At 37.1% G+C, this 25,032-nt stretch overlaps 1 protein-coding gene across 2 annotated transcripts in view; it reads right to left on the minus strand.

Moving 5' to 3' along the window:
- Positions 1–25,032, minus strand: part of IMMP2L (inner mitochondrial membrane peptidase subunit 2) — a 427,044-nt gene that overhangs the window by 399,741 nt on the left and 2,271 nt on the right. Inside the window, exons 1-3 of one of the 2 annotated variants that reach the window (XM_051795594.1) lie at positions 22,729–22,823; positions 12,940–13,077; positions 6,568–6,671 (exon numbers count right to left, since the gene is read on the minus strand). In XM_051795594.1, coding sequence (XP_051651554.1) covers positions 6,568–6,671; positions 12,940–13,074 — 239 coding nt within the window. In that variant the 5' untranslated portion in view covers positions 13,075–13,077; positions 22,729–22,823. Of the gene's footprint in view, positions 1–6,567; positions 6,672–12,939; positions 13,078–22,728; positions 22,824–25,032 lie in introns of those variants that run through there. The other variant, XM_051795595.1, reaches the window with a different exon arrangement.

Consider the following 25,032-nt stretch of genomic DNA (forward strand, 5'->3'; position numbering starts at 1 on the left):
TTCAACCAGACTGTGCATCTGATTTTCTGTCAAGCCCCTCAATGCTACATTTTAAATGAAACACAAAGACTATATGCAGAGGGGAAAAAAAAAAAAAAGGAAAAAACCCAAACCAAACAATAATACCACCAAAAACAGAAAACCAGAAACAAACCAACCAAAAAAACCCAACCCACAACTACCAGCAAAAGACACAGCAATAGTGATTTATAGTTTTTCAAAGTTGCACCCTTCAGCCACTGTAAGAATAATGCCTCACACAGGAATGTATGGAATTATCTCATGAGTAGTCATTAAGATTAAATGACTGTTTATTAACTAACAGGAATTCACATTTTAAACAGAATTTCTGATGACTACCCTGATGTCCAATTTCTTCATGGGATTCTAACCAAAATAAAAATAAAAACATTCAAATAGTGGTCTGTTATCTCAACATTTCCCTTTAGAGCCAAAATTACTGATCTTATAGCAAGGTCCTAGATACACTTATACCCTATCAAGTTCCTGACGTAATTTAATAATTTTATCTGACATACATTGCTGTGACAGAATGACAATTTCTTATTATTATTTCATAAACAATTCACCACTGAATTACATTAGCTTATGTTAGTAAGGTTCATGTCTAGTTTCTTCCAACAAGTTTAACTTGATAAACAGTGAAGCGGTTTTAGTAAACTTGCAGCGTAGTATTCTAATGGATACTGTAATAAATATTTAGCAAGCAACAACTAGTTTCTTAATTCAACAGCAAGGTACTTAATTCAATAGAAAGACCAATGAAATCAACATCAACTAGAATATGAAGTTCTCACTGGCACTACTTACAACGTTATAGTAGTCTTCCCAATTAATCAACACCTCTTTCACAAATGGCCCAGGCTACCTAACTGACTTCCACATCATTAACTTTTTCAAAATAAAATATCGTTATGTTTAATTATCCAAATTCTAATTTGACCACTAAGGAACCTGTAAGCCATAACATCCATATATGTTACTTTTTGGCCTAAAGAGTCTAGCCAGACCCTTTCCAGCAGTGATTCTTGCACTTAGATCTTCCTACTCATATCCACAGACCTTAAATCAAGTAACCATAACTTTAACTGCAACAAGTTCTTTCCTCCACAACTGCTCAGTTTCCACAGTATTACAATAATTGCCTACTTAAACCCATCCTGAGCACTTCAGAATAAAACCAAGGATCATGTAAGAGGATCTTACCAAGGATCTGAAGAGTTTCCTTAGAAAATGGATTTTGCTTACTTTATAAATAGAAGATGCAAGTCTTTCTTCCATGAACAGTATTAACACACACATTTAATATATCTACACTAAAATAAATTGTAACACAGATAACAAAACGAGAACTGTATATTTGATTTTTATCAGGAAAAGACATGAGAGGTTTCTTTCCCACTAAAAGAATAGGAAAAGATTTTCTGAGCTCACAGAGGAACAGAAACTCAAGTGATTATTTAGCTTCTGTGTCAGCACAACCTCCTTTGCAGTGTCCTACCTGCCAGAAGACAGATGACTTGGTACAGAGAACTAAATACAAACAAAAATAAAATAGAAATTGGAAGATTTAAGAAGGTCAAGCAGAGGTATTTGTAAAAGGTTGTCCAGAAAGAAGCTTTCTTAAAAATAATACAAGAACCATTAAATGTCCATTCATGTTATATCTGTCAGAATTTAGTGGAAAGTCTTTTATAATTACAACTACAAATTCAACGCAGTTCCTTCAATAAATACCTTCTTACTGATATTTATTTTACTAGGCTAGTCTCAAGAATGAAATTCCAATTAGTGATCTTTTAAGAATAGTATGTATTCAGTTTTCACCATTAGAGAACTCCTTTTTTTTTATCAACTAAACAGGACTAGATTTCTTCAAAAATGGGATTATTCAGATTTGTATATATACATTGAAACTTGCTACACAATCACATAACATCATCATCACAATTATCTTTTCCAGTTCTTGTTTCTGAACGAGTGCCAGTGAGGGACACAGTCACAGAAACAACCTCACATGCAGTACTCCGATTCTTCCTCCAGAATGCTGATCTGCACTGGATTTTTCAAAGATCAAACACACATAGCCTTACACAAAAATGCTTAGCAGTTTATCCAAAGTAAGGGAGTTTACTGAAAGGTCTGAGCATAATCTTACAGTCAGAGGAAGCACTGACAGAAACCACTTTATATCCCTCATAAGGATAATAAGGATAGGAGATAGAAAGTATGCTTTTTTTTTTCTTTTTTAATGTCAAGGAAATTTCTATAAAGTTGGGTTTGTACTTAAAGGAATTACACTTCTATGTGAGAACTCACAGGAAGTTAACAAAATATACAACATTTATTTCCTTGTTTTTAAACATACTGCCCATTTTCATTTAGCTATTATAGTTCAAACCTCTAAAAGCATGTTACCACTCAGAATGTACAGAACAAACACCACTGGCTGTCATTTTTTTTCCAGATTAAATTACCATAGCTATTTTTATTTGACACAGGACAACACATTCTACATTAGAAATCTACATTAGAAATGCAGGGACACCTGGAACTTACCCAGCAAGTAGGTTCCTGCTCTCAGTCACACCTTGGAGAAGGTGTTCTCTCTATTACAGACAAAACTCAAACTCTAAATTAACCGCTAATTTTTAATCTCCGGGTTAAAATTTGCATCTGGGAATATTTACAACCCTGAAATTTCATCACTCGAAAATCTAACAACATAATTTATACTGCAGTCATTGTTAATTCCTTTGTTAAAAACCTATTAACCAATTAAGGAACAAGACAATTTCCAAACTTCTATTTATTTAAGAAAACATATTAAAGGTCAAAATTAATACTGCTGTGTCTTCAATTCAAAAACTTACTCAAATTTTGTCACATCAATAAAATACCCATTCTACATACACATGCTGATATGCAACATTCTACATGTTGTACCAACTTTTTTCTATATTAAGAAAAAAAAAATTTGGAATAAAAAGAGGGCATGATTTTACAATCAGGACATGGGGGTTTCCATAAAGACAACCTAAATGAATTCTAGACCTAGAAATCACTCTTCAGCAGCATCTTTTTATAACAATGCCCGCATTTCTGCACAGTAGAAATCAAATTACATACAGGTAAATTGGTAAAAATGTCCATTAATCCACAATAGAAGAGCATTATCTCCACAAGTACCGGGAATTGCCATTGCAGCACATATTCCCAAGGAACTGCATGACCTGTACAGTCTACAATGTGATGCACAGTGCTACAGCTACAATGCTGTTGGCACTCATATCTGACAAAGTTCTACATAACTGCTCATATCTACCTCAGCAGAGCTCTCACAAAACACAATGCCTGTTTCAATACAAAAGTTATTGAAAAACGTTCATCCATTTATCTTTGAAAGATGACCTCGTGCCACATGGCTGTTTTCTTTTCCAAGTTAAATAAATGCATTTCCAAAACAAACCAAAAAACCATACAGTTGTGTTTTTTTAAATCTTTTTAAGAGATGCAAAGATAGTGTTCTGGAACGTGTAATAAGAGAAATTACTTAATTTATTAAATAATTATTCCTGTTTTGATTTTTAGTTGTATAAGCCCAAGTAATATAGCAATACCTAAATTAAGCTCAAGCAACTGATCAAGAATGATATGTATTTCTCTCTTAGTTTTGAATCAACTTAAAATTATGAGTTCAAAAGTTAAAACATGTAACATTGAGCTCTTTTAATTCTGGTATCAATAAGGATGAGTTGAAGTTCAGAGAAAAAAAAAAACTTCTTGCCTCTAGGCTAAGATTTAACTATTTGTAAAACACTAAACCGTGATTACACAAATAATTTTTTGCTACGAACTTATCTCTCCATTATTTTTATCTGACTCTAATTTTATAGTTTTAAGGACTAATGCCATTCTAAATATGATGTCCAAAACCAGATAAATGCACATGCTTGCACACAGAGTGGCTAATTTCACAGTTGTGGTTGTGATACATGGTTTCATCTACATCAGATACAGAGACAGGGATTACAGAGACTCGCAATCTTCATTTAGTACCTTAACTAGGCATAAACACCACCAAGAACTTGGGGACAGGGTGTTCATCTGCAATAAAAGTCAGAAAATAACAAAAATATATGTTTATCAAGAACTAGTTGGATGAGAGAGGAAAAACTTTTAGATCTGCAAGCAGTATCAGAATCCATAACCACTGGCTCACTGATTCTCTCTTGAGTCGTTCAGACCATCAACGCTAACTCATCTATTTGCTCCAAGTTTTGGCTGCTGGCCTCCTACTTATGCTGGACTTTGCCAGTTGGGATCTCAACAATCCCTTTTAAGAATTGTAATAGAAACAGCAGCCATCCAGAATGACACAGTATCCCTCATGGTGCAAAGAAAGCGATCGGTTTGGATGGCCCTGGTCAAGCTGCCATGAATGAATATTTTACTTCAGCTCTTGTTCTGCAAGAGACTGCCCTTCCATAACCTCCTAGTCATTTTCTACTATAACTTGGCGAAGAGGAGAGAGTGGACAAATGTAAAGTAGCCAAGAAGGACACAAAAGAAGGTTTACATATCTATCTGCCTATCTCAGTCACATCAACACTTTCTCAAATGGATTTCTGAAGGAACAGAAAAAGCAGCAGCTGGTGGGAGACCGGCCTTCCCTGTTCATGCCTTAGCTAAATCAGCCAATTCCTCTGAGGATGACCAAGTAAAATTCATGCATATACGTAGGATATCTATTCACCAGTGAGTTATAGTAATCATAGGTAAATAATCAAAATGAAAAGGATAAAAGTACTAACCTGTTTACACAATAAAAGCCTCATTTACCAAAATTAAGTCTGAAAAACTCAAGAGTACAAAATCACATTCAGCTACTATATCCTGCAAGCCTTTAGAACAAAACATAATTAAAAACTTTAAAATACAATATTAGGCCAAAGATGATTCTAACAAACCCATATCATGAATTACTTAACTTAAAAGTTGTTACTGATATATAAAATATCCTTCAATATTTTCATACCAGAACTATTCAGTAGATTATATTTACATTGTTTAACTTTCTTTGTATTGATCTTAAAGTCCTTTTTGAATTCTCTAATCTGATTATTCAATGCACTTCCCAAAGACTAAGAAAAACTTCAGTACAGGGCATAAATGCAATGTGATTTCTTCCATACGAGTGTACATAAACTTTACGATTGCCTTAGAGATAAGGCAAAATTTTCCAAATATACAAAAAAACCCACAGCATCTAAAAGACCAGTTATCATGCTCAAACATACAGCAAAGTGAAAGCAGTCAATGCAGACATCTCAGGTGAAATCACAAACAATCAAAAAGTATAACAAGAATGAAACTGCTAATTCTGTTTTCTGATCAGACAACATGCTCATTTTCTGTTCAGTCTATTAATTACTAATCAGTTACATTGACTGTTTTAAACAATCACCAGAGCATGACTTGGGCAGAGGGATGCCCACACAGGCAGAATGAGATGTTACAAGCAATCATTAAATGACCTGAAATCAGAGTCCTTTTGCAATATTGTTGTTGCAAACCTGAATTAATTCATATCTGTAGCTGGATCATTTACAAAAAATGTTACATTACAGACAAGAAGACAGATCACAATGTAAATTTTAAGTGTCTAACAGAAGAAGAATATGTGAGAAGGTTGGCTTTAAGAGCTGGTAGCGAAAATTGTCTTACAAATTACCACTACACTGAAGACATAGGCAAAAAAATGGGAAAATTAAAAGAGATATATGACAAAAAGGAAGCCAGATAATATAGCTTCCAAAGACATTTCTGTTAAAATCTACACAATATGCATTTCACTTAGAAAACTAAAACCTTAAGCCTAAACTATCCAACCATGTAGTACGAGCATGTATTATATCACTGTGTTGGTTATACACACTTTGACATTCTATTTCTATATTATATTAAGGCTGAAATGGAGTTTCTGTCCTCTGTTAGTCTTGAATATTTTCAACAGTGAAACACTGCCACCTTTTGACTTGATACACAGACCTCCCCATTGTAAATGCAAAATTGGTTTTTTTGCTCCATCTTTCCATTAAGGAGGTGGTTGAATTCTTGCGATCTTATCTAAAATTTTATTCAGTAGACATATTTCTCCAGGAAAAAAAAAATACGAGTTGATAAGGAAAGAGTATATTTCTCAAAAATATGAGGGTATACCAAACAACTTTAAAGGAATACTCCATTAAGCCACAATGTTTTATCTGTTTTCTCTCTTTATCTCACAACTCTTTGTTCTTGGCAGTTTTGGTATACATATATGCTGTATCACATAATATCTTGCACAGCATTCCTTTCTAATAAAACTTGGTAATGCATTCTTTGAACATTTGAGTTTTGAAAATGGATGACAGGAATAACAATAACGTGTTATCAAAAATTTTATGTTCCTTGCTTGTATATATACTTACATGATTCTAGATTAAATATTAATGGTTCAACATCTATATAAGCACGTTTTGAAATGTATGCAAAATTACTTACACCAATGACACAATGTCCCCTCGTTGTACGTCATAATTTCGAATGCTCCAGTGGTTTAAGAGTACTACATCAGATGCTTGTCTTCCCCCAGGATTCAAAGAAGGCTGAGAGAGTGGGACAAAAAAACCCCGATCATCTTTAGATCTACATTTCCTTTATGGATTTTCCACCTCTCTTTCCACCAACAGGTAAAATCCATTAAAATCAGTAAAAACATGCCCATTTCCTATAAGAGGCCAGGAATCTGTTGTATTATGAGAAATATATTTCTTTATTAAATGACATGTTAAATATAATTAATTTCTGACAAACTGTACTTCATATCTTTCAGTGCACTACTGCATGTAAATTGAATTACAAAGGATAAATACTTACAGGAAGCCTGATGAAAAGAAGAGATTGCCTTTAGTGCTTATCATTTAATATTAAAATCAAAGGAGAACTAAAAACACTAATTCCCAGAAAGAAAAAAAGCAACAATTTTTTTGCTGGCATCTTACTGCTTATACAAGCATAATGCATTAAAAATTAAATATATACTTATAACAGTACTAATTTCACCATCCTTTGCAAAGGGAAAAAACAAATCCTACACCTACAGCATGCACTGGCAGTAAATGTGAGCCTTCCGTAACAGGATAAATAGGAGCTTGAACTCTCACAGAACCACACACAGAAACAAGACTGGTCACTAAACTCAGCATTAAAATAGCCAAGTAATTACTGAGTACAGAGTATTAGGAGGTATGTAGAACCACATATAATTATTTTGTGGGATGTGATACAAAACCAGAGTATCTGGTCAATGCTGGCTCCAAGTTAACCCCTAGGAAATGTCAGAGGAAGGAAGTAGTCCATCACAGTACTGTTTGCATTTAGTTTTGCAGAGCTCATTTCAATAAAAATACTCCTTTTTACTAGACAGAAAGTATTTAAGAGTATTCCAGGCTAAAGTCTTCTGATAGCTTATTTCTCAGTAAGCTTTTTCAGTCTCTTCAAATACAATTACAGTATCTCCAAGTTGGACAGCAGATGACCTTTAATTTAGATTCTAGAGTTAGGTGACATATGCAATAAAACAGAGTATTGAGATTAGGCAGCCCCTCATTTGTCAGTATGAGAGCTGCAATATTAGCTAATTTTTTTGTGGTTGTTTTTTGTTTGCTCGTTCATTTGTTTTGTAGAAGAGGGTTTTAGGGCTCACCTTACAATCTATATCTAACTTGGACTTTTCCAAGAACCACTAGACTTTCACTGTTGATATGCCCCTCCCCAGATCGATAGTACCTTTGATAAGTAAACCAGTTGGGAGACTGAAATGAACTGTTCTCAACACAAGTAATTACACAATGTTAAATTTAATTGTATTCTCATTCAGCAAAACTTTGCTCTTAAATACAGATGGTTAATTCAGAAGCAATTGGAAGTGCAGATTTCTCTTTGCTACAGTTTCTTCATATTTTCTTTGCTAACCTGATTGGTTGAAAAACACCTATATCAAATTAGACTTGTGAAAAAATTGCTTTTCAATGTGCAAGAGGAAGTACTGTGCTGGGGTCCTCAGTAGGTGTAATTCAAATGAACAGTAAGCAATATGATAGGTCAAAAGAATAAATGTGTCAGGGGAGGGGGAGGGATATGACACAATATGTTTACTTCAACAGCAAACAAGGCTAGTTACATTTTGAGCTGTGGACTATGGGTAAGTTTCTAGTCAAGTAAGTCTGTAGATCAAAGCAGATCACCTTAACATCCATAGACATATGGTTCAAGTCTAAGCTATAAACATATTAACACTGATCACTATTTTATCTTCTAGACTCTGAGCACTGCAAAAACCAGATAAATGAAAACCAGAAGTTAAGTAGAAGATATTTGATTAACAGGTTTTAATCAGGATTTCCAAAATCATTTACCACCTTCATAGCATTTTCCACCAAAGGATCGTTTATTTACCTACAAATGATCTACACACAAATCCATTAACAATTCACAGTCATACTCATTTTGCTAAATGCAGGTATATATGGGCCAGAAGCTAACAACAGTACTAAGTATAGGGCAGAGACTAATCTTACAAAGATGGAATCATACATATAGGATATTCTCACAGAGTAAACTTCTTAGTATTCAAAAGTATCTATCTTAAAGGGCCAAAAGGTTGAAACAAATTGAAATTTTAAAACCACTGCTTCAAAAGATGATGTATTTCACAGTTGATACTTAGAAAAAATCTACATGACTGTTCACAGACTTTTCCTCTCAAATAATTCTATATGAACTACATCTTACAGAGAAATACACCAGGTAGGTACAGCATTGCCCTAGTTGGGTTGTTGCAGCTGTTTTCTGTATTTAAACAAAGGAAATGCTTTAGAATTGAAATACATTTAGATATTACATAATCTTTTTAACTTAATGCACTATAAATGCATTTTTAACAATAGCTAATGTGGTTTTGATACACAGAGTGGATATGCAACTCATTATATGTTATGTCTGAGAAAAATATGACAGTGTTGGGTTTTTCTTTCTGACAAAACAACCTGACAAATGCACAGACAAAAATACAATTTTGTTAGAAGAAATTTAAGGAAAACTAGGAGACTTTCATTTTACATCAACAATTACTTTTATCTATTACAAAAAAGAAAATCTAAATGCTTCAGTAAGCCTTTCTCTATTGTAAATTACAAAAATTGGATTCTACAGCAAAAGTATAGAAATAACACAACTTATTCCTCAGGATATTTTTACTACTAGTAAGGTTTCAGATCTAGCAAAACCAAAATACAGCTTCTCAAAGAGAGTCAACAAATAGGCTCACAAGGGTTCTTTATAAGAAACAAAATGACACAGAGACCTCTTCCTTCTTCTAGCTTGAAGCATTATGACTTCTTTGCTCAAGTTCTTGGCATAACGGCCTGCTACAAATGAGACACAGAGGTCTTAATTTAAACTGAGGTGCAGAAGCCACAAAACATTCACTCTTTCTAACCACTAACTAATCTAATGCTAAAAGCATGCAAATTGAGATCCCCAGCCATGTGATGAAGCCTCATAGGACATAAGGTTCTATAAGCAGGAGGATAAAAACATGCCCTTTTGCGATAAATAATTATTAACTTGCTAGTTTTTATGTCACTAGTAATGGTCACAGCTTATTTACTTGAAGCTTGGGGAACATAAAGAATATTCACAGGAGTTTACAGGCTTACGTACAGTAATCCTAATAATAAAGTTAGGAGAAACTGACACAGGATAATAACTGCTATTATGCATAATGGAATAGAACATTCAATAATGTTTGCTGTGGAAACAAGTGTGCTTTGTCAGAGAGCACCACTCAAGCCACTTGCTGTAATCCTTGGTATTGAACTGTTTGCAACAGAACTTCCACATTAAGCTGCACATATGCTGTCATCTTCCATCTCCGTTTCACTTGAAAACAGTCCATTCGATTTAAGGAATTTACAAATTTATATATCCATAGAGAGTTCCTTTTCCACATCAGTATGTATGAAGAGTTCATAATATCAGACAAGCAATGAAACTCAATAAAAAAATTACATAAATCAATATCAATATGGCCACATAATAACAAACATTTTAAAGTATACAGCCAGCACTACAAGAGGAGTCACACAAAAAATCCACAACAAGCAATTAAGAAATCTTATTACCAGTTATTTTTGTCACTTACATTCAATGTCGTAAACAGATTACAACTCACTTGAAACTCATTATTAACAGAATGCTAGATGAGCACATCTATCTGTAAAATCCTAAGCAACAAAACCACTTAATGTGAGGATTAAAAAACCCCAGTAATTTCAGAAATAGATAAGGAAATTACACAATTAAAAATGCTAAAATTATAAAATGCAATAGTTCACTGTTATTGCCTATAGGCTAGGGTTAATACACATATACACTGAAGTCAGTACAAGAATTATGACTGAAATGAATTATGACTGAATTATGGCTGAAAGCACTGTAGAAACACAGAATCAGCTTGAGACAATGAAATGCATGAAGTCTGTCTTGACTGGGAATAAATCAGAAAATTTGTACTTTCATTAGAAGCTTTATTCAGCATGCTTGTTAGGGCATCAAAGTATTACCATCACCAGTAACTAAAAAGTGGCATCAAAACAAAAAGAAAGTGAGGGGGGAGACAGAGCACAACAGGGAACAAGAGTAGGAGAGTGTGTGGGACACAGGGAGATTTATTTCTTGCTTCTTGACAAAACTTTTAATTTCAGGCCCAGCAGGAATCACAATGATGAGTACACAAAGCCAGCTAGACATTTTAGAGGTCTATTACAAACAATTCTTGTAAATCTTACCGTGATATCTTCAAATTCAGACAATAAGGTATCATTGGAAGCATGTGATTGAAGGATAGATGACTACAAACTGACTGAACTTCAAACGCCGTCATACCCCTAGCTTTCAGATACATTCAGTATAAATCACTTCTCAAAGAACACAGTAAACAGACAGAATTGCAACGTGATGACCAGTACTCTTTTAAGCTACTCTGCAAAAGAGGGTTATATTCCTTATAATTATGTCCCTGTCAGACTTGCTTAAATGTCTAATAAATCTTGGTAAAGAAGTCGGTATCTTATTAAAAGCACTAGGATTTTTTTTTTTGTAATCTGGAAAACATCCATATGCATAGAAGTTTGTTTTAAACTTCTATTTCAGTGCTACAGTCCAGAATAAAACTAAAGAATTTTACAGACACTGAGATGTCAGTAAAATTACAAATGTCAGTTTTCAAGCTAGCCATACTTCAATCAACAGAGGTAATGTTTAGTCAACAGACAAGGCAAGGAAAGAGCTTCAATTTTAATCACCCAGTGAATACATATTGCTTTCCCTAGCCACTACAGAAAGCGTATCCTTCTTTGTCAGATTGAATAAATCTGAGTAAATAACTGTAGGGTTTTCCAAATCTTCCATGGATAAACCATAGTTAATGATATGCCCTTCAAGCGACTAGAGAAGCAACACTCCAGAACAACACCAAACTAAACAAAACAACTGCCCAGCACTGGGACTTTGACTTTCACAAAAATGTAGAACTGAGGTGTTGACCAGAAGGGCTCAATAGCTTGTGGAGAGGGAAAATCTAAAACATTTCTTTTCAGTTACTGAGGTAAAACTATCAAGCAAGAACAGATGTCAAACAGACCACTAGATCACAGACAGAAAAGAACAAACAATGAAAGGCATTGTGACATGTTAAAGAAACAACACCTCAAAATTTAAATGTTCAGGTCATGCTCACCAGTAGCAAAAAGCAACAAAACCCAAACAAACAAAAACGTAAAACCAAAATCAGAAAATCCAATATGCATCTGCATCTTGAATGTTCCATGTGGCTCTAGATCCCCACGTTCTTTATAGCATTAAACACAAATCAGTCAAGTCCAGGATCTAGCCCAAGTTTTGTCTGTGTAAATACTGCACAATTCAGACTCCAGCAGCTGGTCTTGATTGCTATGAAGCCTCTCTTCGAGGTTCTGAGCTTATCCAGACAATCAGAAAAGAGGGCTTGACATCCAAGATCAGAATTCTTAGTCTCTGCTATTTGCAATGTTGCATGATTGGAACAAAATATATTAGGGTTATCAGTGGTGGCGCACAGCAGTGCGCACTGCTTATGACTCAAAATGCAAAGCAACAATACAGAAATTGGCTACATTAAAACATATCTTTTTCAAGTTCCAAAATCAGAGGAAAAGTAGCTGTTCAGTATCATGAGTATTTATTGTCTAAATGTTACACAGGCTATTTATAATTATTTGCTTACACTGTATAAACATTCAGTATAACCAGAGTAAAAACACTGAACTGATACCTATGTCCTGATAAGCATGTATTAATATATGAATATTATATATTGTTCATGCCACTTTCAGCATTCTTCACTGCAATGGTACCATACATGTTCACTAGTAAGACCAAGTATGGCAAAAAATAGTTTTGTCTTACAGTTACTATAATGCAGCTACTAAAAATTAATAAAGCCTCCTTGTGAATCATCAATCCCAAGAGACAAAAGGTATTGCTCCAAATATTTCTAAATGTCTAGGAAGGTATTAAAACAATATATCTTTATCACTACTTCTCCATACTACTTCTTCCTTTTACTGAGACAGAATTTTGGGAAGTTTTCTTCTCAAAAGATTTTCTTTCATATCACAAAAGTATTTGTTTAACAAAGTAGAAATTAAACTATTTCATACTACAATGTTGTCATTTAATAACAATGGAGAAAAAGATTTTCTCCACCTTGCTATTGTCAGTGGAGAGTCACTTTTTAATTTCCTGAGAGACAAAAGATATTTCCAGCAATACCTGCATTGATGCTCCTTCCACTCTTGCCACGCAGGCAACTCTGTCCAGGAAAGTCACAGTGACAGGAACGGCAACAAAGAAACCTTTTAAAAAGGCTTTAATGTATCTCTTCCCCAAGCCCTGAGCCTGTGCCATAATCTGAAAAACATGAACGGAAAAAAAACCCAAACAAATTTGAGGTAACGTCAACACGTAGCAATTTCAACAAGGACTATTAAGAATAAACTTATCTGTTAAGGCCTCACAATACACACAGTGGAAAAAAAAATAAGTGTGCACATGAGAAAGGAAAATATCCCAAACAACTATAAATCTTCATCAGAATTTAAATGTCTATTCTACGGAATGTCTTGATACTTGACATTTACCCTTTAGCTAATCTGAATATTTCTTGTGATCCTGTGCTAAATAATAAACAGATAAAATCTAACTATGCATTTGGAAAAAAAAATTATAAATTATTTTCTCTCCATACACTGGTAATTATTAATTTCTGACCCTCAAAGATGGATTGTGTTAAATAAAGAAAGGTTATTTGCAACATACTAGTTTCTCTTTATTAAATACTTCCACACCTGAAGCATTTCAAATGCATCATTTCCACACTTGTGGTAACTGCAAACATGCAAAATCAATTCAAATTGTCATATATATCAGAGGGACATACAGTAACACAATCAGTCCTTGTTTGCGACTACATCAGAAAGTTAAAAGCATACCGGCTGACTGGGCAGCTAAGTAATGACACATGGGATGATCCCACCCCAACTCACCATGTATTATGCTATCTCCCATCTATTTATTTAACCCTGAACCACTGAACATGCTTGAAAAATACCTACAAAGTACACTGAAACACAAGTTGTTTGATTGTATTAGTCATACTTCTGAAAAGCAAGCTGAATATTCAGGTACTGCTGCCAAGGTACAAGACTATTTTACATAACAGAAGTTTTATTATAAGAAATGCTGCCTTTCACCTGCTGGCAATTGCCCTTTAAACTGCTGCTTCCACCTAATGAATCCTTTCTTATAACAAAATATTTTTAACACAAAGGTAAGTTACTACATGTCAGTATCTCACTGAACGGTGCACACATTTTTGCCAGGTCTGTTTCATAAGTTTTCCCCTCCAAAAACCATAGACAAGCATTTACCATTGGATAAGCGTGTGCACATGCAAAGTTGCCATGCCAGTGACACAACAGTTCACCATCCAGCTGCCAGTAAATGGAAGGTTACCCATCATTCTTTCAGTATGAGGTGCTTCAAGTTGTCTTGCACTGCCACAGGGAAAGAGCTAGAACTTAAGCAGCAGAAAGGCAGTTTGCAGCATTATCTTCTACCAGTAACTCTACATGTGAAAGGATAATCTTCAACTGATAAACACTGTTTGATTAAAATCTGCAGTGTTGTCTTTTCTTACATTTTGGTGGTCGTAGGAGAAAAGAAGGGGAAAAAGTAATTATAAGCATTTACTGCAGTCACGGGAAAGAATTTAGGGTGGTAAAGGGTAGACACAACAAAGATCCTTAAAATAAAAGAAAAAAATTCTGGTTGGAGTATTTGTTTACATATAAATAAAACATTAGATAGCTATTACTCTTGGAAATAATATTCTGCTCTTAGAAATTTCTGAAACATCTGCAGATTTTAAGAGCATCGTGTTTCTGGAGTGAAATTCTGAAATATAGTGCAGTATCTGGTTTATGTTGACAGCAGATTTAAATGCATGTCAGTGAAGCAAGCAAAGTACTGTTTTCTGAAAAAAATAAATTTCCCAACCTATATGTCTGGATCTCTGCCCAGTCAGTGACACCCTGAATAAGATCAACAATCACAACACTTTAAAGATAGAACAGAAACAAAAAACAAAAACAAAAAAACCAACCAAAAAAAAAAATCAAAAAAGTAGGAAAAAAACCCTTAGAGATTCATACACTTTTCGACATTCGTAAGTCACACTTGGTTTAGAGAAAAAAAACCAATAAAATAGAATAATTCAGTAGAAGTGAAAAATTTCAAAGCAACAACCTTGAAAAGTTGTTTAAAATGGCAACATGGACAAGAAAAATCCAAGCTCAAAAATGCTAGCATATAGCAGGTCAAAGCATTAAGAATTTCATATTGTGCAGCTCAGAGATTAAGGCAGATGGAGCACAGTATTATCTGGACTGAAGTATTTGGTGCACAAAAGGTCCAGGTATTATAATGAGCCTCTCGTGGGTACTACAACATACAGATACTATTTAGATAGCTCTCTGTGTATAAACTGTTTACTTTTTCTTACACTTGCCTGCACATTAGAAGACACTGTTTATCAAACAGCCTGTAGAAAATTACCAAGTAATTCAGAAAGCCCCAGGTTACAATATATTTGCAAACCTAGGTACTTAAAAATTACCTGCAGAAGTATGATAGGAAAAATAGCTGTAAAAACAAGGCATTAGCAGTCATCTACAAAGGAAATAGAAAGGCCCCTGATGTGCTTCTACAAAAAGGCATGTGAGGGAACAGGAAGAAGGGAATTACAAGCTATACGCAAAACACCTACCCTGCCAAAACTGCTACACTTTTTTGAAATTACCTATTTGATCTTGTTCACAAATCAGTAACTACACTATATATAGTTCTATAATCCATTGAAATAACTGTCACGATATGCATTTTTCTATAAATCAATGGCACCACATTAGAATTCAGGTATATGCAGTTTGAAAATGAAGACTTTCATAATAGAAAATACCACAATACATGAATGAGCCCAATTCTATTTCATCCTATGAAACATAAAACTGAGAACAAAAGCTTTTGGTTTAAGACTGGTCTAACTGGAAGACAAGGTTATACCTAGTCTAACAATCATGAGGAACAGGATGTTGTTCAGTATCAGAATTTGTGATCTTTTCAACATGTGCCCTTTTTACAACCTTTCATGATACAAGGCCTGAGCTAACTACTGCCATGCAGCCTGACTCACTTCCCACTTTAGTTGTACATTTCAATAACTTCTACATTACATGGATTACTGTAAGGGTACAAGTATGCAGACCTTTTAGTAGGGTGATTTAAATCACACAAATTTATCCAAGTACAGGCTGATGCACAGATATGATGGTGATGAATGCCACAGAAGAATCAAAATAGACAAGCCCACTTAAGTCTTCAGTTAAAATAATCAATATAGATCAGTGTATTTAAGTTTTCATTTAAAAATACTATCTAGTTCCAGAAGGATCTCTCATGTATCCTTCAATAAAGACAGCTTCATCCTGGTATTATTCCACCATAGTGGTAACATGTCTATTCCACTAATGTATTTATACTCTGTATTCAGGTTTTGCTCACCCTATTCCTCCATCATACTACTCTCTCTGTAACCCCTGGCACACAGACATTAAAGAATAGCACTCTATTGTGAGTTTGGAAATGTCATAGGTCCTGGAAAAAACTGCTGTGTCATTGAAACAACAAATCCTAACCTAATCAACAGTTTCAGCAACTACACGTGTACGCTCTGTTGTTCTCTTTCTTCTAAGTCAGTCATTTTGTCCTGATGCCTAGATGCTTTGCTTGTTCCAAATACAAAACAGCAGATTTTGTTAGCTTCAATTCCATTTTGTACCGGTTTTTATGCCTAAACTTGAATTAAAGCAATTACAAGTTCCATATAATAGCTCCCATCACTATGAAATATGCAGGATTTTTTTTCCAATATATCACAATAAAGAAAAACAACAATAAAAATCCACTTTTGTAATCTTATCAGAGCTATAACATACAGAGAAGTTCTCAGCAGCAGAAAAAAACAGATCAACATAATGAGCTTTCAGGTCACAAACCAAATAAAAAAGCTTAAACCACAACACTCAGCAACATAATCTGTCACAGAATTATTACTGGAGGGAAAAAAATAAACTCAATATGGAACCGATTTTTCTTTTAATTTAATATTATTACATCCCATCATTGGGATCTATCTCATGTACAAAGGCTCAGTTCACATTTTGGTTGTAACTGGAAAGAAATTCATATTACTAGTCTTAAAAATTAATTTTGTGTCTCAAGTATAGAAATTTTACCCTCATGGACAATCTTGTACTTCTAAACCAAATATCTGACTCTTCAAACATAAAAGAAAAATTTGAAGAAAATACAGTTGTAGATCAAAGTTTCGCTCAGCAATCAAATTAACAACAAGTTCAGGACAGAGAGTAATCAGCCACTCCTCAGTTCTGAAAAGTTATTCACTATTCCATTTTATACATACAAGCATCAAGAAAAAGAATTGCGATACAAAAAAAAAAGGTCAGTAATTGTTACAAATCAGATCTTTTCAGAGCACTTAAACTTTAGATGTAATGCAGTATGTTCCAAGTACCATCACATAGGTGACAGAGTACCAGTTTTTCTAACATAAAAGTTACAATATTTGGTTTTACTCATGTTTCTACATCTTCTAATAATCATTAATATATATTGCAAGTACAGGAAAGTACTAAATTACACCAATTTTGGAAATCACTTAAGAGAGCAACATATTTAGCTTTTTACAACTGAAAGTCCTGTGTTGCTTTGAGCCTAAAGATTCAATGCATGTGAAGTAAGTTAATTTTATAAATTGATTTTAAGTGTTCTTTATGAACATCTACTAGCTGCTGTTATGTTTTGGTCTTGAGTAGACTGCATAAATGTGCAGTTGCTTCAAAACTCACTGAATTTGTAAATTATATTAACCGTAAAGAATAGCATAACCTTTGAATTTAAATGAATTTGCACATTTATCTAGTTAGGTCTCTGGATTCTTTCCAGTACCATGAACCTGTGCTCTTAGTTGTGATTATCCAGAACTCAATTTAGGCAAAAACAACAACAAAAAAGGAATATTCAGTTTTAACCACAATATATAACATTAAGATGCCCAGTGCAGAATGCCAAACAGACCATCGGTTTGTGCGCTGTAAACTCAACTTCTATCTCAAATTCAAACCTAAAAGGGGCAATATCCCAAGGAGAAGACTCCAAGTTAACAACCTCCAATCAGCCACAGTTAGAGACAGATTCCAGGCAAACCTTCAAGCTAGGCTTGAAAACCATTCCACAGATTCTGCAGATTCCTCTCCTGAAACAATTTGGCATCATATTAAAAACAGCATCCTGCAATCCTCCGAAGAATCCTTAGGGTTCTCCCTCAAGAAGAACAAGGACTGGTTTGACGAAAACAATCAAGAAATCCAGGACTTGTTGAGGAGGAAGAGAACCGCCCACCAAGCACACCTTGCACTGCCATCCTGTCACACAAGAAAAACAGCCTTTCGTCTCGCATGCAGCAAGCTCCAGCAGAAACTCCGTGACATCCAGAACAAGTGGTGGATCGATCTAGCTGTAAAAACTCCATTATGCGCAGACACGGGTGATCACAGAGGATTCTATGAGGCCTTGAAAACAGCATACAGACCTACATACCAGGTACAAAGCCCTCTACTCAGTGCTGATGGGCAAACCCTTCTAACAGATAAAACCTCCGTTCTGAATCGATGGTCTGAACACTTTCGGACTCTTTTCAGTACCAGCCGTGTAGTCCAAGACTCAGCAATTCAGTCCATCACACAACAACCAGTAAAGTATGAATTGGATACTGCCCCCTCTTTTGGAGAAACCCTCAAGGCCATACAGCAGGTGAAAATCAGCAAGGCAGCTGAGATTGATGGAATTCCACCCGAAGTCTGGAAACACGGGGGCCTTGCACTCCACACCAAATTTCACGAGTTTGTGGTGCGCTGTTGGGAGCTCAGTGAACTACCATCTGACCTTCGTGATGCAGTCATCATCACTTTGTATAAGAAGAAAGGAATTGAGATTGCTCAAACTACCGTGGCATTACTCTGCTCTCCATTGTTGGCAAAATCCTGGCAAGAATACTCTTGAACAGACTAATACCCGCTATAGCAGAAGGAATTCTTCCTGAAAGTCAGTGTGGTTTCAGAGCCAACAGAAGCTCCACAGACATGGTATTTGTTCTCAGACAACTGCAAGAGAAGTGTAGGGAACAGAACAAAGGTCTCTATGTAACCTTTGTCGACCTCACCAAGGCTTTTGATACTGTGAGCAGAAAAGGTCTGTGGTAGATCTTGGAACGTTTAGGTTGTCCCCCCAAGTTCCTTAAAATGATCATCTCACTCCATGAGGATCAACACGGCCAAGTCAGATATGGCAACACACTTTCTGAGCCCTTTTTAATTAAGAATGGTGTGAAACAAGGCTGAGTTCTCGCTCCTACCCTACTCACAGTCTTTTTCAGCATGATGCTCCAAAGGGCCACAGCAGATCTCAATGATCAGGATGGTATTTACATTCGATACCGTACTGACGGAAGCCTTTTCAACCTAAGGCGACTGAAGGTCCACACTAAGACCTTAAACCATCTTGTCCGGGAGCTGCTTTAGGCTGATGATGCCGCCCTTGTTGCCCACACAGGAGCAGCTCTGCAGCGTTTAACATCCTGCTTTGCAGATGCTGCTGAGCTCTTTGGGCTGGAAGTCAGCTTAAAGAAGACAGAGGTTCTCCATCAACCTGCACCTCAGGAAGTCTTCCATCATCCCCATATCACCATTGGCCAATCAGAACTCAAATCAGTCCAGCAGTTTAATTACCCAGGTAGCCTCATCTCCTCGGATGGTAAGATTGACGGAGAGATAGACAACAGGTTAGCAAAGGCATATAGTGCTTTTGGAAAACTCCACAAAAGAGAATGGCATAATAAACACTTGAAGAAAAGTACCAAGATCAGTGTTTACAAAGCCATAGTGCTGTCTACTCTCTTATATGGATCTGAATCATGGGTCATCTACTGCCACCACCTCCGTCTCCTAGAACGCTTCCATCAACGCTGCCTCTGTTCAATCTTAAACATCCACTGGTCAGATTATGTGACCAATACATCTGTTTTAGAACAAGCAGCAGTCACAAGTATAGAGGCCATGTTGTTGAGAACACAGCTGCGATGGGCAGGGCACGTCTCCAGGATGAAGGACCACTGCCTCCCGAAGATCTTGCTTTATGGTGAACTTGCCACTGGCTGCCACAAGGGAGGAGCCCCAAAGAAAAGATACAAGGACTCCCTGAAACAACATCTCAGCCTTGGCCATATTGATCACCATAACTGGTCTATTCTGGCCTCCAATCGGGAGGCCTGGAGACACACCATCTATAACGCAGCTGTCTCCTTTGAGAACGCACGCAGGATCACTCTCGAGGAGAAAAGGCAACGCAGAAAGAACCGTGTATTGCAGAATGCACCATCTAAGAAGTCTTTCTGCTGTGCCTTTTGCAATCGGATATGTCTGTCTCGTATTGGCCTCAAAAGTCACCAACGTGCCTGTTACAAATGTGGATAGAGCCTTCCCAAATCTTTGTTCGCGAAGCCCAGCCATGAACATTCAATAAGAAGCCTAAGAATAACAGCATTCAATTCTAAACATGAATATTGTCAGAAACAAATTCTTCTTAAAGCTTCTGCATTTGGGTTAAGACCAAGTACATTTCGTAGGGAACAGGGAAGTTTCTTCTAGCCTAATGGAAAATCAAATGAATACAAGAACAAATGAATGTAAGAAGCATTTGAAAGGTATTTTCAATTTTCAGCATATTTTACAAAAATAACTAGTTCTCCCACAACTACTGTAAAGGCAGTTTCGTGCATGCTTGCTCAAAGCAGGGAAATTAGAACTGACTCCCCAACAGTCTATTCCCATGAAATCATCCAGCAGTAAGGCCTGACGAACCAACTCCTTACTATCTACTGTCTGTGCCATATCAATACACTAAATGTACAAACTAATACAGAAAATTGTGCCTTTGAAAAATAACTTCCTTTATTTTAACAACTCGGGTTCTCCTCCAACATTAGAGGCCACTGTGGGACTTGTTAAGAGCATACCTAGTTTATTCTGTAACAATCATTCCCCACCATATTGATTTTGAGTTTGGGATTTGTGACAATTTCAACTGCTATATAAATTTCTCAGGTCTGGAGAACAAACAACTAAACAGCAAACATAAGGATACAGATTTCCAGAAATAGCTGAAATTTGTGGCACATTGGTCAACTTATAAAGTTTTCAATATAAAATTCCAACCGTGACTGTGAAGTGATTTGAATCTTTATGATTAAAAGTACTATTCTCATGGATCTGGATACCACCCACTACTATACCATGTGTATAGTAATTTACCACCAATTCCAGAAGAAAATTTATTTCAGTAACAACATACAAGTTAAACAGAAGAATCTGTAATTTTGAAATTAAATGAAATGGAAGACTCCTGGAAATTTCCCAAACATAGTAGTTAAAAATGTTACATTTTTTCACAAAATGCACATGGATTCAGTTACAAAGCTGCATAATGGAAAAATCAAGCCTAATTCTGAAGTCTTTTAAAGAAATTATTTCATTTAACCTGAAAATTGCCAATACTTGTCTTCCATGTATATTCTGTTGACAATTTCTATTTTCTTCCTAGTTGAACAATGAACAAGTATGTGTGACATATGCTTTTGGGGAATAAAAAGAAAATAAAAATGTGTTGGTACAAGAAAGTTATTTAGAGGGATGTAAAGAAGCTTTCCTAGACCACCTTTGCTTTTTTTTTTTGGTATCTCAGTGTGCTCAGAACAGCAATGATATGAAGAAAAAACAAAAATCAACAACAACAAAAAAAATCCTGCAATGGAATACTAGCTAATTAAAAGATTTTTACAAGGTTAGTCTACAGCTGCACTTTTTCTATCTAAGCTTTTCACCAACTTCCAAAAAAAATAACTTTCCTTTAAAAAGGTAGGAACACCAGGACCTATCTGGAAACTGGCTGAATCTCTTCAGCTTCAAGCATTGCAGCCTTTACACAGAGAAGCATTTAACTAAGAACAGATTGAAGGACAAGAACCAGATGCAGAAAAGCAGCCACTTTAAGACAAGTTGTATCATTATAAACCAAAAAAAAAAAAATTCTCTCTCAGATGTTCATGATGTAGGGTAACAGGAAAGCCCTTCCATCAGAATACTAGGTAACTGCCATTAATTGTGTTCATCATAGGGCACACGTGGTATCTGACAGACATTTAATAAAGCAGGAAAATATGTTAAGTAAGAACTGCATCCAGTCCAGGGCCAAGAGCAGTGCACAGCACAAGTCCCAGCTGCAGGACATGATGCCAGCGAACGGGAGCACAACTCCGGAGTCGCTTCCCAGCCTGTTCCCCCGCACATGCTACATTTCCACCGGCACCGGGGCCCGACCGTCTCCCGCACCGCCTCTGACAGGCAGAGGATGCGGAGAACAACGCTGCTTCTCACTGCTGGCTCTGCAAGTTCTGTTTAATCCAGTCCCTTCCCCCTGGGCACTGGTATCTCGGTAATTTGAAAGAGGAAGAAGGGAACAGCCCTCTACCCAACACGCTGCCGGGAGGCTCCAGCGGCTGCATGCCGGGAGCAGCGCTCCCGCCGCCGCGCGGGGACCCGCCCGTAGGGCGGCTCGGGCGGGCGGGGCCGGGGCGGGGCGGGGGCGGCACAGAGCGCCCGGCGCGGGCTCACGGCCGGGCCCGCCGCGGGGCGCCTGTCGCTCCCCGCCACCCCACCCCGAGCCACCTCTCCCCCCGCCCGGCCCCGCTCCCCGCTCCCCCCTCCCCTAGCAGGCTCCCCCACCGCCTCCCCGCCCCGACTCTGCGGCGCTCTGAGCCCGCCCGGCTCCCATCGCTCCGCCCGCCCCCGGCCGCCTGTGCCCGCTTACCCTTTACTCCTTCCGCGGGGGGCGGGCCGCAGCCGCCCGGGTCACGTGGGGGGCCGGCGCGGGGCCCGTCGTACTCCCGAGCGGCCGCCCCGGGCGGCCCTGAGGGGTCGCGGTTGCGGCGGTGCTCGGCTGTGCGGCCTGACAGGCTCATCTGGTGCCAGGCACGGAGCAGGCCCTCTGCTAAAATAATGTGCTTGGTCTGGTCCTCTTTCAGCGCCTGTATTTACAGTTTGAGTGTCCAAGGGCATGAGGCCGTTGGATTGCAGCGGCCGTGGTTTCATTCAGTGAGGATGGAAATCCAAATACACAAGGACTCAACTGTATTGTGGCCATTTTTTGGCAATTGGACCATACTGACGTGTTTGGATATTCACACATAATATTGCGAGTTCTTATATTTCAGTACAAACCAGTTCTGTAAGTTGCGTATATTGTACGCACACAAAAAGGCAGGATATTTGTTCAGCTGATGGGTTTCCTAGAGCATACCAGATTGCATCGGGACTGATTGTCAGCCAGATCCGCTGTGCATCGGAGCTGGCTGCATTGTGCTTCCAGTCCTGTCTCCATGGATCGGGATTTGGAATCCTTTAACCCCAGCCAGCCACCAAAACCCATGCAGCTGCTTACTCACTCCCCTACCAGCAGGACGAGGGAGAGACTCAGAATGGTAAAAGCCAGAAAACTCATGGGTTGAGATGAAGTTTAATATGAAAAGCAAAACCACGCACACAAGCAAAGCAAAACAAGGATTTAATTCCCTGCTTCCCATGAGCAAGCAGGTGTTCAGCCATCTCCAAGATCGCACATAGTGACGACTTAGGAAGTCATCACTCCAAATGTGTCCCCCCCATGCCTTTCTCTTTCTTCCCCCAGCTTTCTGTATTGAGCATGATGTCATATGGTATGGAATATCCCTCTGGTCAGTTTGGGTCACCTGTCCTGACCTGTCACCTGTCTCTTCCCAACTTTCCATACCCCCAACTTTCTAGCCAATGTGGCAGTATGCAAAGCAGAAAAGGCCTTGGCTCTGTGTAAGCACTGCTCAGCAATAACAAAAACATCTCTATATTACCAACCCTGTGTTCAGCACAAATCCAAAACACTCCCATACTAGTCACTGAGAAGAAAATTAACTCTACCCCAGCCAAAACCAGCATGAGATTGGTTTTTCCTGTCTAGTGCAAATGGATACACTAGGGTTTGTGTTTTCAGTCAGTGTTTTGTTGTTTTCATCAGTTGTCATAGCAAGTGCAGATGCCAGTATAGTCTAAGGCAGGAGGTTTTTCCAGATAGTTCATGTACCTTCAAGAGTCAGTGGGCAAATTCATGATAGAGATATCCATTAAAGGTTATCAAACACATAGAAAGTACCTCTTGCTCAGGGAGTCCCTAACTAGATGCTGGGAGATATTTCTACTAGTCAGGCCACTGACAGAACACAATATAAAATGACACCTCAGCAGTTATTTGCGATTTATTATTAAAATGTTATTTTAAGATCAAATATAAAATTGTTTATAATTGAAATTATCTTGACTTTGAAGCTCAGCTATGAACATATGAATGCATAGTTGGCTGACCATATCATTGAGGGTTGGACTTGATGATCTCGGAGGTCTTTTCCAACCCGGTTGATTCTATGATTCTATGATTTTACAGGGATAAAATATTTCCACAGTTCTTGACATAGGAAGCAACTATCTTAGAAGGAAATACGATAGAGTACTTATTAATTAACTGAACTGGAAGACATACTCTAAGACTATTTTTAGTAAAAGGTTCTTGAATTACGTATGCATAATTATAAAATGTCTTGTTACACGCTATTCCAAACGCAACATGCGTCGAATCTGAATGTTTCAGCAATGCTTACTGCTTTTAATGATTAAAACATTTTCACAAAAAAATAGAATTTGTTTTAGTGTGATTTTGCTTTCTGAAATACGTGATATGATGTATATCATATGATGCCAACATATTTGCTACCGGGGGTAAACCAGTGATTGTTACCCTATTTCATTTTTTGTTTTCCCTTGACACATTTTTAAATAAGTATTACCTTTACAATCAAATAATTCTTACTAACTTTGTTGTTGATTAATGCATTCTTTAACACATTTGAATTGTGTGCTCACTTTCAGATTCTACAGTGAGCTTTTCAGTGCATTGCACAGGAATAAATAGAGTATTCTGCCACTGGTATCCACCGTCTTCATTTTCATGTAAAAATTTTAACTGGGAAACCTTCGCAAATTGTTCAAAAATATTGCTGCAAAACACAATATTATACTTCGAATTGTA

This window comes from Manacus candei, unplaced genomic scaffold, assembly GCF_025592945.1.
Source record: "Manacus candei isolate 608988 ecotype Guabito, Panama unplaced genomic scaffold, ASM2559294v1 h1tg000043l, whole genome shotgun sequence".
In the NCBI taxonomy this organism is placed as follows: domain Eukaryota; kingdom Metazoa; phylum Chordata; class Aves; order Passeriformes; family Pipridae; genus Manacus; species Manacus candei.